The 12,388-nt window shown below is 55.1% G+C and overlaps 1 protein-coding gene across 4 annotated transcripts; it reads left to right on the top strand.

Moving 5' to 3' along the window:
• Nucleotides 1–44: 44 nt before the first annotated feature.
• On the top strand, nt 45–8,087 carry SERPINF2 (serpin family F member 2). Of its 4 annotated transcripts, none has more exons than XM_070390258.1 (10): nt 45–193; nt 1,604–1,670; nt 1,816–1,854; nt 1,970–2,032; nt 2,298–2,499; nt 3,098–3,241; nt 3,398–3,601; nt 4,392–4,534; nt 6,152–6,356; nt 6,981–8,087. In XM_070390258.1, exons 2-10 carry the CDS (start codon nt 1,608–1,610, stop codon nt 7,391–7,393), a joined length of 1,476 nt encoding a protein of 491 aa, XP_070246359.1. In that variant the 5' UTR covers nt 45–193; nt 1,604–1,607; the 3' UTR covers nt 7,394–8,087. The 4 variants fall into 4 exon arrangements, with proteins under 4 accessions (XP_070246359.1, XP_070246356.1, XP_070246357.1 ...); XM_070390255.1 differs by having other exon boundaries at nt 1,813–1,854; XM_070390256.1 differs by lacking the exon at nt 45–193 and adding an exon at nt 417–468.
• Nucleotides 8,088–12,388: the final 4,301 nt, after the last annotated feature.

Genomic DNA, 12,388 nt, shown 5'->3' with positions numbered 1-12,388 from the left:
GAAGCGGGAACCTGAATGTGACTCAGCCCAGCTCTGTGTCCTTGGCTAGGTCATACAGCTTCTCGGAGCCCGACTGAAGCAGTGATAACCCCCTACTTCATGGGGTCACTGAAAGTCCCCTGTCCTTCTTGGATCTAACCCCCTGATTGAAGACAGGCTCTTGGTCTCCTGAATCTCCTTTCTCCAGGCTCAGGTGGGAGCCTGAGAACCCTCTCCCGGGGTTCCAGGTGGCTGTCCCAGTATTAGATGCCCTGGTGGGAAAGGGGCTTTTGGTCCCAATATCAATGTTTAACCGGATGTGCAGGTCAATATTTACCAGAAGAGAAGGCAACTGGAACAGTGGTTGGCTGAGAGCAAAGGTCCTGGTGGGAGGGGAGGGCTCAGCTGGGTTGGCTGGAGCGGGGCAGAGCGCGGGAGCACCAAGCGGGCCGGAGGGAGGTTGTGTACAGCAGTGAGGAGCCTGCAGAGGTAAGGGCAGGGGGGTGCCTCGGCCTGGAGCTGCCCACCTTGCTGAGGGGTCTGGGCTGAGTTTATTCAGGAGGTTTGTGACTTCCCAGCCTCCTGAGATGATGAGGGGCCAAGGTGGGGGCTTTCAAGGGGAGTCCCTCTGGGAAATGAAAAACTAGAGGTCTTTTTCTTGGCAGGAAGATTTAAAAAACCCAGGTCGGAGATTGGGGCCCTGGCCAAGGGTCCTTGTGTGGGATGCGGAGGGGCCTAGGGGTGAGAGAAAGACGCTTGAGATGGGGGCGGGGTGGGGGTGTGTGCGAGACCCGCTCCGGGGCCAGGCCGAGACCTGCCCATCCCCACCAGTCATCCTGGCTTCCCGGAGTCAGCCTGGGGCTAGCGCGGGGGCCGAGGCCTGTGTTTTCCGTAAGTCCAAAGGTGGCTCTGGCCACAGTCATTCATTGGGCTCAGCTGTTGGGTCAATAAGGCCAGTCTCTGGCCCAGCTCCCCACCCCTACTGAGACCACAGGCCAGCCCACCCTTGTGGACAAGACCAGGCCAGCCAGAAAGGAGAGTTGGATTGGAGCTCTGGGGAGGGAATTCCAGTACGGAGCAGGCTTCAGGACAGGCCTTCCAGAAGAGGGGCCTTGGGAGGCTGACAGCCATCGCTGCGTGCTGGCCCGTGCAGTCAGGGGTCACCAAGACCAACTTAGGTTGGTCTCCACAATACACGTGGGATGAGAAAGGGACTTTTGCCACCATTTTACAAGATAAAGCAGAGCCCAGAGAGTTTAAGGGACACATCCTGGGTCCTCTGCCAAGAGGCGAAGCCTGGATTCAAACTCAGGTCTGACTCACAACTCCCAGCCTTGAGAAATAGGGACTTTTTCTGTTTGGGTAATATTTTCTGCCATGAACCAAAACTCCTTCAGGGCATACAGTCTAAAAACCAGAAAACACAAAGCGGGAAGAAAGCAATTCGGGAGAGAGTTCGAGCAATTCACAGCTCAGAGAGACACGCTGTGGGTGTGGGTACTGCTGCTGGCGTTGTCCCCTCCGCAGTGGTGGCTCAGGACTCCAGCTGCCCATGAGCCTGTGGGTGGGATTCCTCGGCGGGTGCGGGGGTGAGGTAGGAACAGAGCCTTCCCGTCCTGCACAGGAACATGGCGCTGCTCTGGGGGCTCCTGGCGCTCAGCCTCTCCTGCCTGTCAAGCCTGTGCTCAGCGGTGAGCCTGGGCCGAGGTCTGGGTGGGGCAGGGCGGCAGCTCTGGGAGAGGTCGAGGGTCTTGGGGAAAAAGAGGGGGGGTGCTGGGTTGAGGGAGGTCTTGGCTTCAGGGGTTCCCTCTCCTCTCCCCCTCCCTCTCTCAGCAGTTCTCTCCTGTGAGCACCATGGAGCCCTTGGATCTGCAGGTACTGGGGAATGAGGCAGGACAGGGAGGAAGGTCCCCAAGGGCCTCTCCTGTGGCTGGTGCTGGGTAGGGGGCTCAGGAAGGGCTGCTCTCCATCTGCTTCCTCCTTCCTTCAGCTAATGGACGGGCAGGCCCAGCAGAAGCTGCCCCCACTTTCCCTCCTCAAGCTGGACAACCAGGTACAATCAGGTGGGGCTGGGCAAGAGTGGGCGGGACCCGCGGGAGGAAGGCAAATCCGAAGGGCAAGGAAACGGGGAGGGGAGGGTGGCAGTGAGGCTGAGGCCTGAAGGGAGAGGATGGGAGGGACCCGAGGGAGGAACCTAGCCCCCAGAATGCTGTCGCCCATCGGGACAAGGCCCTGCTGTCCCCAGTACAGGGGCTTTGAAGGAAATCTTCAACAGAGCTGACCCCTTGACCCCAATGCCCCCCAATCTGTCCCTGTAGGAGCCAGGTGGCCAGATTGCCCCGAAGAAGGCCCCAGAAGACTGCAAGTTGTCCCCAACCCCTGAGCAGACACGCAGGCTGGCCCGGGCCATGATGACCTTCACCACAGACCTCTTCTCCCTGGTGGCCCAAAGCTCCACCAGGCCCAACCTCATCCTGTCACCTCTGAGTGTGGCCCTGGCACTGTCTCACCTGGCACTAGGTACTGGGGCAGCAGACCAGGAGACCAGGTGCAGACCAGGAGAGCTAGGAGGCCAGAAGGAACTCGCCTCCTTCCCCAGAGCTTACTATCAGGCGCTTCCTCCATCAGGGTCCCTTGAAAGTTTGTTAAAAACACAGACTCGTATCTCCATGAATCAGAGTCTCAGGGATTGGGCCCAGGATGGGCCTCTGGTGATTTTTATGCACGAGTCTGGCAGTTCCAGTGTCTCTTTTGGACTGGAGGGTCTCATGGTGGGACAGAGTCCAGAGAGGGAACGCGATGGAATGAGGTCACCCAGACTAGCAGCAGTGGAGATGGAAGTAAAACTTGGGTGTCCTGACCCTCAGGAGGTGGGAGGAGACAGTGTGGTCTCGTGGGCATGCTCACTGTAGATGTTCAAGGGGGACAGGAGGACTTCCCTGGTGGTCCAGCACTTAAGACTCTGCGCTTCCATGGCAGGGGACATGGGTTTGATCCCTGGTCTGGGAACTAAGATCCTGCAATGCTGCAAGGCACAGCTCCGCCCCCCCACCCAAAAAGGGTTAGGAAAAGACGAGGGGGTGGGAATGCCCACTGCTGCTGTGTCCTCCCTGCTCAGGTGCTCAGAACCAAACGCTGCAAAGGCTGAAAGAGGTGCTGCATGCAGACTCAGGGCCCTGCCTGCCCCACCTGCTCAGCCGCCTCTGCCAGGACCTGGGGCCTGGGGCTTTCCGGTTGGCTGCCAGAATGTATCTGCAGAAAGGTAGGTGTGGGTGGGGGCAGACACTGCCTAGGTAGCTAGGTAGTGCTCTGGGGTGGACAGCGTGAGGAAGATGGACGTGGGCTCAGGCAGTTTGTTGGAACGCTGGTGGCTCTGGAGCCCAAGTCCTGGCAACAGCCTGTGCTCCCTTCTGTGTAGGATTTCCCATCAAAGAGGACTTCCTGGAACAATCAGAACAGCTCTTTGGTGCAAAGCCCATGAGCCTGACGGGAATGAAGGGGGAGGACCTGGCGAACATTAACCGATGGGTGAAGGAGGCCACGGAAGGGAAGATCGAGGATTTCCTCTCAGATCTGCCAGATGACACAGTGTTGCTTCTCCTCAATGCCATCCACTTCCAGGGTGAGCTCCTCCCCTTCTCGGTCCCCACCTGCAGCCCCTACCCCTGCCCTGCAGGCATGCTTTGTTCTGAGGGTCCCTCCTTCTCCCCAGGGCTAGGCTGGGAGGCGGTGGAGATGGTGGGAGATAGGTCGCAGTGTTGCTGGGAAGAGGCCCAGGAACTGGATGGGGCTTTCGTGGAGAGTTCCCTAAGAGGAGCACATGGCAAGCCACTCCAGTATTCTTGCCTGGAGAATCCCAAGGACAGAGGAGCCTGGTGGGCTACAGTCCATGAAGTCGCAGAGAGTCGGACATGACTGAGCGACTAAGCACAGCACAGCCCTGGGAGTAGTGGTAATAGTAGTAGCGTTAGTCACGTCCAACTCTGTGACAGCGTGGACTGTAGCCCGCCAGGCTCCTCTGTCCATGGGTTTCTCCAGGCAAGAATAGTGTCTTCAGAGCATCGTCCCAATCTGGGAACTGAACCCGGGTCTCCTGCATTGCAGTCAGATTCGTTACCGTCTGAAATATAGGGAAGTCCTCCCTAGGAGGAAGTGAAGTCTAAAAAAACCTGGGGTAATGGGGGGATTTCCTGGGAGCAGAGCAGGGTAGGGGGAATGAAAGCCCAGATTCTGCAATCGCTCCAGAGAAGACACCTCAGATCACCTGGGTATCACCTGGCACGCCACTGCCTGGGGCCTTACCCTCCACCTTTTGTCCCTTTAATGGGTTCTGGGTGGGACGGGGAAGAGGCTAGTGGTGTAGACCCTACCTTGGTCCCAGTCTAAATGGCCCTGCCCTCTGTTGGATGCAGGCTTCTGGAGGAGCAAGTTCGACCCGAACCTCACACAGAGAGGTGCTTTCCACCTGGACGAGCAGTTCACTGTGCCGGTGGACATGATGCAAGCCCTCACGTATCCACTGCACTGGTTCCTGCTGGAGCAGCCTGAGATCCAGGTTACCCCTGACTGCTCAGGCTGGGCCTGGGTGCTGGGAGGTGGGAAAGGAACTGTGCAGCTGTGGACCACCATACGGTTCAACAGTGCACCTCACCTCCCTTGCAGTCTTGTCACTGGGGCAGGTGGCTCTGAAAAGTCTCGCGGGGCCCTCACCCAGGGGGACTGAGACTCGAGTCTCTTTGAGGTTCATTCCTTGGGCGTTACTTGTGTGCAGACTCTGTCCCAGGCACTGTGGTTCAGTGGAGAACAAGGAAAAGCAAATCCAGGGAAGACGCACAGTGCCTGAGCAAACGTAGATCAACAGGATAATTTCAAAGAGTGGGGGGAGGTATTTTAGCTAGAGTGGTCAGAGAGCCTTCTTTGAGGAAGAGACATTGTTGAGGCCCCTTTGGCTAAGGGGATTCATTTCAAGGACCTGTGGGTTGTGGGGCAGCACAAGCTCTCAGCAACCCGAAGCCTTTGAGATGCGACTTGAGCTCTCGCATGCTCCTTAGAAAGGAGGGTCTGATTGGGATGGCTTGGTCAGCTTCCTGATGGAGCGTTCTGATTAGAGAGAGGGCTATGCTGTGTATCTCAGGTGCAGCCTCCCGTGCTTCTAGCCTAAACATGGTCCCCTTGGCCTGAGCGAGCACTGGTCCCTGGGCCAGTCAACTGAGGTGGCAGTGTTGGTTAATTTCGCAAGGCCGTGACTGAGAGGGGCTGTGGGCAAGGCGGGTCCCCTGGAACAGTGTCCCAGCCTCTCTCCAGTTCACCCTGACACGTGGACCATCTGATTCACCTCCCCACCAGGCTGTGTCCTGCCCACACTTCCTTCACCCTTTAATTTTTTAAATTTTTTGTCTGTGCTGCTTGGCATGTGGAATCTCAGTTCCTCAACCTGGCATTGAACCTTTGTACTGGAAGCGTGAAGTTTTAACCACTGGACCACTAGGGAAGTCCCTTCCTTCATCCTTTAGTCTCCATCCTTTGCCCTCCTTGGCCCTCCTCTTCCTCGCACCCTCTGCAGGCTGGCCCAGGCAGCCAGATACTGGCACTCCCCCTCCCACCGCAGGGGTCCTGCCCCCTGGGTGCTCTGCCTGGAGGCCGAGGGGTCACATCCACTAGGGCCCGTGGAGCCCAGTGCTTTTCACCCTTCTTGGGCTGCAGAAACACCCATTCACATGAAATCTTACCCCAAATCACAGTATAAATAGGCAGCCAGGCAAGTCACTGTTGGAGGAGAAGGGAGTAGAGAGGGTACCCGCCTCCAGCAGGGAAACCTGGTCCATTGTACACAGGGAGGAAGCGAGAGGTGTTCACCGGGAGTTCCTCATCCCGAGTCACGGGCTGGCTGGCAGCAGAGGAAGAGAGAGAAAACCACCATTTATTGAGTGAGCACCGCCTATGTGCAAACACTCTGCTAGAAGCTTTAACAGTGTATCTCTTTCCATTACATGTCAGCTGGCAGTGTGGGCAGGTAGTGTCACTCTGCCCATGAGGAAGTGGAGGCTCAGGGAGGCCCCCTCCCCTGACACACCTGTGAAGGATGGGCTGTCTCATAAGGGATGCTGGCCCAGCTCCCACCTGGGCCTGGGCGCTTTCTGGCCCTCATGGTGTCTCCTTCCCCTGTCTGTAGGTGGCTCATTTCCCCTTTAAGAACAACATGAGCTTCGTGGTCCTGATGCCCACCCGCTTTGAGTGGAACGCGTCCCAGGTGCTAGCCAACCTGACCTGGGACATCTTGCACCAGCCCTCGCTGTGGGAGAGGCCCACCAAGGTCCAGCTGCCTAAGCTGCATCTCAAATACCAACTGGACCTGGTGGCCACCCTCAGCCAGCTGGGTAAGGAAGCTGGGCATGGGACAGCCCCCCCACTCAGGCTAGGTGGGGTGGGTGAGGAGGAAGTTTCCAGCTGGCAGGTCAGAGTCAGAGCTAGCCTTGTGTCCTGGACTTTTCTGGGGCTTGGGGAGGTGAAAACCTTTGGATCCTCTCTCCTGGGGAGGGGTGCGTGGCCCGGCCATTGAGGGCCTGCTCTGCCCAAGACTGAGCACTGTAAAGAATCCTGAATGGAAAACCAGAGTAGCACATGAGCCTCCCTGGCTCCCCTGCAAGAGGCACGGGAAGCCCACCATGTACAAGGAGCTCAGTCTTATGGGGTGGACAGGTGAGGAATCAAGTACTTAGAATTCAGCATAAGTGCTAAGATAGAAGGCTTCTCTCCAGTTCACCTGGGAGAACACTGAAAAGGCACCAGGCACCTATCTGGACTTTGGGGCAGGCAATCAGGGAAGGCTTCCTGGAGGAAGGGGCCTTTAAGCTGATACATGAAGGTTAAACAGGAGTTAACCAGCCCTCTGTGAGTTCAAGGTGTTCCCTGACCAGGATGCCAGACACCCTTCCAGGCAGGTCCAGGCAGCCTGTGGGGCAGAAGGCAGCTCTGACCAGCCATCTGCTGCCCTGGGGCAGGCCTGCAGGAGTTATTCCAGGCCCCGGACCTACGTGGGATCTCCGATGAGAGGCTGGTGGTCTCCAGCGTGCAGCATCAGTCGGCACTAGAGCTCAGCGAGGCCGGCGTGCAGGCGGCCGCGGCAACCAGCACGGCTATGTCCCGCATGTCCCTATCCTCCTTCATCGTGAACCGCCCCTTCCTCTTCTTCATCCTTGAGGACAGCACGAGCCTGCCCCTCTTCGTGGGCAGTGTGAGGAACCCCAACCCGGGCGCGCAGCCGGAGCGCAAGGAGCAGCAGGACTCCCCCGACGGCAAGGACTCCTTCCAGGATCACAAAGGCCTCCCCCGCGGAGACAAGCCCTTCGACCCAGACTTGAAACTTGGGCCGCCCTCGGAAGAGGATTACCCTCAGCCTAGCAGCCCCAAGTGAGGGGCTGTGGCCTCCAGCATCCCGAGTCTCTGCTTGGACCAACATCTCAACTCGTGTGACTCTTTCCAAAAACAGCTTTGTGGGATTGGGGCTGGGGGCCTGGGGAGGGCAGTCTGGGAGAGGGGAGGAAGGGAGCGTTCTCTTGTCTCCTCTTGGGTAGTTTGGGGTGGGGTGGCGCTGGGAGGAGGGCAGGCATCAGGGAACCATGGGCCTCGGTCCCACATCGCTTCTTCCAATGGGGCCCAGAGGGTGTCCTGGTTTGGGGCTCAGACAGAGGGGTAGCGGTGGGTCATTTTGTTGGGAAGGTAGGTAGTTTATTCCCTAGGGCAGCTGTGTGCCTCCACACTTGTTTACCAGAGAGGGAGGGACAGGGAGGAGGGGACACCCTGGCCGAGGAGAGGGGGCGGCTGTCTTGAGGTTGCACAACACGGGTGGAGGTTGAGCTCCCTGCACCACTGCCTCCTGAGCTGCCCAGGGCCCACCAGCCTCCCGCTCACTGTCACCTCAGTCTCCCCGCTGGTCCTTGGAGGTACCAACACTGCCAAGACTCCTCTTCTTCCTTCTCCCCTCTGCCCCCTCTGCGCCGTGTCTCAGTGGCTGAGAGGGTGGGGAAGGGGGGGCATTAGCTGCCAAAGGCTCTTTTGTAAAGTTTTTGTAGTGATTTTTATGCCACCTGAATAAAGAATGAATGGGCCTGTCTGCTTTGATGTCATTGTTTGGGCTATGGGTGTGAGCACAGGGTGCTGGGGGAATGCGGGAATGAGGCTACCGAGCAGACGCGAGGAGAACCACTCTGGGCTCCGGGAAGCAGCCCTCTCCGTGCCACGTCTGGCCTCTGGCCACTCGCCAGCCCTTGTCCAGCGCGCAGGCCCTCTGACCTTGCCAGCCTGGCTCTGCTCTCAGCCTGGTCCTCTCTCCGGGCCTCAGGCAGCCGGCAACAAAGGTGGCCCAGAATAGCGCCAGCCTCCTGGTCTGGGAGAAGAACTGGCAATTAGGGAGCTTGAGGAATTTCTAATTACACGCGGCCCCCTCTGTCAGGAGCTGGCGCCTGCCAGCCTGGGAAGGGAGGGGAGCAGGCGGCTGGGAGCGCGGGCTCCAGCTGGAGACTGTCAGTGCCTGACGATTTGGGGGAAGCAACTGGGGGCACTTGGGCACAGGGCTGGGGGCTGAATGGCTGTCCACGTGGGTGGGCTCTTGTCTGTGAGTGCAGGGTGTCTGTGTGGCAGCAGCCACTTGCAGCCCTGTGGTGCAGTGGTTAAGAGCAAGTCCTTAGGACGGGCTCTGGCTTCTAACAAACCAGAAGGGTGGGGAGATGAGAAATAAGTCAATTAGTGACATACATGGTGTGTCAGAGGGGGATGAGTGCTCTGCTGAGAAGTAAAGCAGGGAAGGCCTCCCTGAGGAGGTGACTTTGGAGCAGAGATTAGAAGGAGATGAGGGCAGGCACTAGGGGAACATCCTGAAGAAGAGCATCCCAGGCAGAGGAGTGGGAGCTGCCCAAAAGGTTTAGGATGAGCAGGAGATCCGTGGGGCTGGAGGAGAGAGAGAATTGTAAAGAGATCATTGGAAAGTTACTGGAACAAATTGCCCAGCCTGCCAGCTTAATTTTCCCACTCCTGAGTTTTCTTCAGTTCTCTCCTGTCTATTCGGGCTCTAGCCAAAATTTGGCTCTAGTCATCACACCCAGGGCTGCCTTGACTACATCTTCTGCCCTGTACATACTTGTCAGGTGCCTCTGCTGGGCCCAGCAGCACCCCACGCTCTGGGGCTGCAGTGATCAAAAAGCCGACAAGATCCTCCCCGACAGAATCTAAACCTGGTGGGTGATTGGTCCGGTCCGGCAGTCCCCCACCTCCAGGATCTAATGACTGATGATCTGAGGCGGAGCTGATGTAATAATAATAAAGTGGACAAGAAATGCAGTGTGCTTCAATCATCCCCAAATCACCCCCTACCCCGCTGGGTCCGTGGAAAAACTATCTTTCACAAAACCGCTACCAGGTACCAAAAAGGTTAGGGATGCTGGTCTAGACAATAAACAAGTTAACATTTTGGATTGAAGTATAGGGCTTCCCAGGTGGCTCAGTGGGTGAAGACTCCATCTGCAATGCTGGAGACACAGGAGTCGCTGGTTTGATCCCTGGGTCAGGAAGATCCCCTGGAGGAGGGCACGACAACCAGCTCCAGTACTCTTGCCTGGAGAATGCCATGGACAGAGGAGCCAGGCAGGCTACAGTTTATAGGGTCACAAAGAATCAGACGTGACTTAGCAACTGAGCATGCACGCATGCATAGTATGCTGAAGCGTAATGAGCTGGACATGACACAGCGATGGAACAACAAAAGCGTAATGAATTTGTTTCACAAACCGAGCGCCCCGTGCCACCAGTACCTAGGTCAAGAAACAGTACTCATTCTCCTGACTCCTGGTAATGGACCAGTTTCTCCTGGTTTTGAACTTGAAATAAAAGAAGCACACAATCCGTGCTCCCTTGTGCCTGGCTCTTTTCGGTCAACCTCCTGTTTGTGAGATTCATCAGCGCCATGTGGATGGCAATTATTCACTCCCTGTGGAAGACTTTAATTGAGGGGCGCCATGGTCTGAAGTAAGCTCTGGAAGGCTCATTTGGCTGTTGTGTGAACAGACTTTGAGGGACAAACGCAGGAGGAGGGAGGCTGGTTAGCAGGCAAGAGTCGAGTTGTAGGTGGCTTGGCCCAGGGTGCTGGCTGTGGAAATGCAGGGAAGTGATCAGACTTCAGGTATATTGTGCAGGTAGATGTTACAGAATTTGTGCATAGATTGTATTGGAGATAAGGGAAAGGAGAGACTCGCAGATGTAGGGTTCATCATTCAAATCTCCGGATTTTTGTCTTGAGAAGATGAGTTTTACTGAGATGGGAATCTGAGTGAGGGGCAGACTTTAGGATTGACTGGAGATGTCCATTTTGAACATGACTGAAATGCTACATTGATACAGAGCAACCTATGTCCCATTGTGCCTCGGGCAGTTTGAGTTATGCCTGTGGTTCCAGTTTAATTCACAGCACCTATTTTTGATCTTAGAAGTGTTTGGATGATGAATTATAAGCTCCTCTCACTTGCTGGGCATCCATGTGGTTATGTCAAAGTCGAGGCTGCAAGTGTGTATTTGGGAACATACAGATGCTTTGAAAGTCATGGAACTGGCTGATGTCACCTAAGAGGAGATGGAGAGAGAAGAAAGGGGGATCCCAGAATCAAGCCAGCAAGGAAGATGGAAAAGATGGGGCTTGTGAGATGGAGAAAAATGGGAGGATGTAGGGAGTCAGGGTTTCAAGAAGGAGGAAGAGTTGGCTGCCTGCTGCCAAGGGCAGAGATGTCTGCTCCTTTGACAGCAGTTTCAAAGGAGAGCTGGGCACAGAAGCAGGTTGGAGGTTGAGGAGGGAAAGCACGAAGACGGTGCCGATGCCACGGTAACTAGCTCTGTCCTGTGTGGGTGGGAGGAAGGATGGAGAAACGGACAGTAGCTCTAAGGGAGGCGGCAATAAAGGCAGTGCCTTCCAACAGGGGAGTAACAGGCTATTTTACGGCTGTGGGATGGTCTTTCAGAGAGGGGTACGTTGATTGTGCAAGAGCGGGGTGGCCCATACAGTGCTGCTGTGACATTCTTGCCACGTCCTTGTGCACATATGCAATCTTTTGGGCTCAAACACTTAGAAGTAGAATAAATGAGTTGTGGGTTTGCATTTTCTTGCACTGCCAGGGCTGCCTCATACAGTCATTATGATTATTTTTCCGAAATTTTGGCTGCACTTGGTCTTTGTTGTGGCGTGTGGGCTCAGTTGCCCTGCAGCATATGGGATCTTAATTCCCCGACCAGGGACGGAACCTGTGTCCTCTGCATTGAATTCTTTTTTTTTAATTTATTTGGCTGTGCCAGGTTTTAGTTGGGGCACACAGGGTCTTTTAGTTGTGGCACACAACTCGGTTGTGACATGTGGGATCTGGTTCCCTGACCAGGGATTGAAACCGGGGTCACTAAGCATGGAGTCTTAGCCCCTGGACAGTCAGGGAACTCCCACGCTAGATATGGTTATGCACAACTTTGCCGTTTGTTGCCAGATTGTTCTTCAGAGGGGTTATATCAATTTACGTTCTCATAAGGAGGGCCCATGGAGAAGGCAATGGCACCCCACTCCAGTACTCTTGCCTGGAAAATCCCATGGATTGAGAAGCCTGGTAGGCTGCAGTCCACGGAGTCGCTAGGAGTCGGACACGACTGAGCGACTTCACTTTCACTTTTCACTTTCATGCATTGGAGAAGGAAATGGCAACCACTCCAGTGTTCTTGCCTGGAGAACCCCAGGGACGGGGGAGCCTAGTGGGCTGCCATCCCTGGGGTCGCACAGAGTCAGACACGACTGAAGCGACTTAGCAGCAGCAGCAGCAGCAAGGAGGGCCCAAGAGATCCTAGCTGTCTGCATGCTCACTAGTACTTGGTATTCTCAGAAGTTCCAGTTTAGCCCATCTGAAGAGTGTGAAGTACACTCATCAAAGTATGGTTTTAATTTGCATTCCCTTGATTAGCTGGTGAAAAAAACATCTATTCATAAGTTTATTGGACACTCAGGAGTCTTCATCTGTGAATTACCTGGGCCTGTTTTTCTGTTGAATTGTTTTTATTTTTTTATTGATTTGTAATTATTGCTGTGTTACAGTTAGTAATCTTTTTTGTCAGTTATCTGTGTTACAAACATTTTCTCTTAGTGTGAGGCTTGTCTTTTCATTTTGTTTTATGGTACCTGTTCACGAGAACAAGTTTCTAATTTAGTGCCAAATTTATCAGTCTTTCACAATTTGTGCTTCTTTTGGTGTCTTGTCTGAAAAAGCATTCCTATTCAGAGATCACAAAAAAATCCATCTATACATTTTTCGAAAATGTTTACATTTTTTTCCTGTTGTGTATATCTGTTTGTACTTGCTTTTTTTTTTTTTTAACGGGAGAGAAGGAACGA

Source organism: Bos mutus, chromosome 19 (assembly GCF_027580195.1).
Source record: "Bos mutus isolate GX-2022 chromosome 19, NWIPB_WYAK_1.1, whole genome shotgun sequence".
Classification (NCBI taxonomy): domain Eukaryota; kingdom Metazoa; phylum Chordata; class Mammalia; order Artiodactyla; family Bovidae; genus Bos; species Bos mutus.
The sequence above is the reverse complement of the archived record's forward strand: the minus strand, read 5'-3'. Positions and strand labels throughout refer to the sequence as shown.

Coding starts and splice junctions, on each gene's coding strand:
- SERPINF2 (XM_070390255.1), top strand. CDS start 1,608: ATGGCGCTGCTCTGGGGGCTCCTGGCGCTCAGCCTCTCCTGCCTGTCA. Junction 1,855..1,969: donor TGGAGCCCTTGGATCTGCAG/GTACTGGGGAAT, acceptor TCCTTCCTTCAG/CTAATGGACGGGCAGGCCCA. Junction 3,602..4,391: donor CAATGCCATCCACTTCCAGG/GTGAGCTCCTCC, acceptor TGTTGGATGCAG/GCTTCTGGAGGAGCAAGTTC.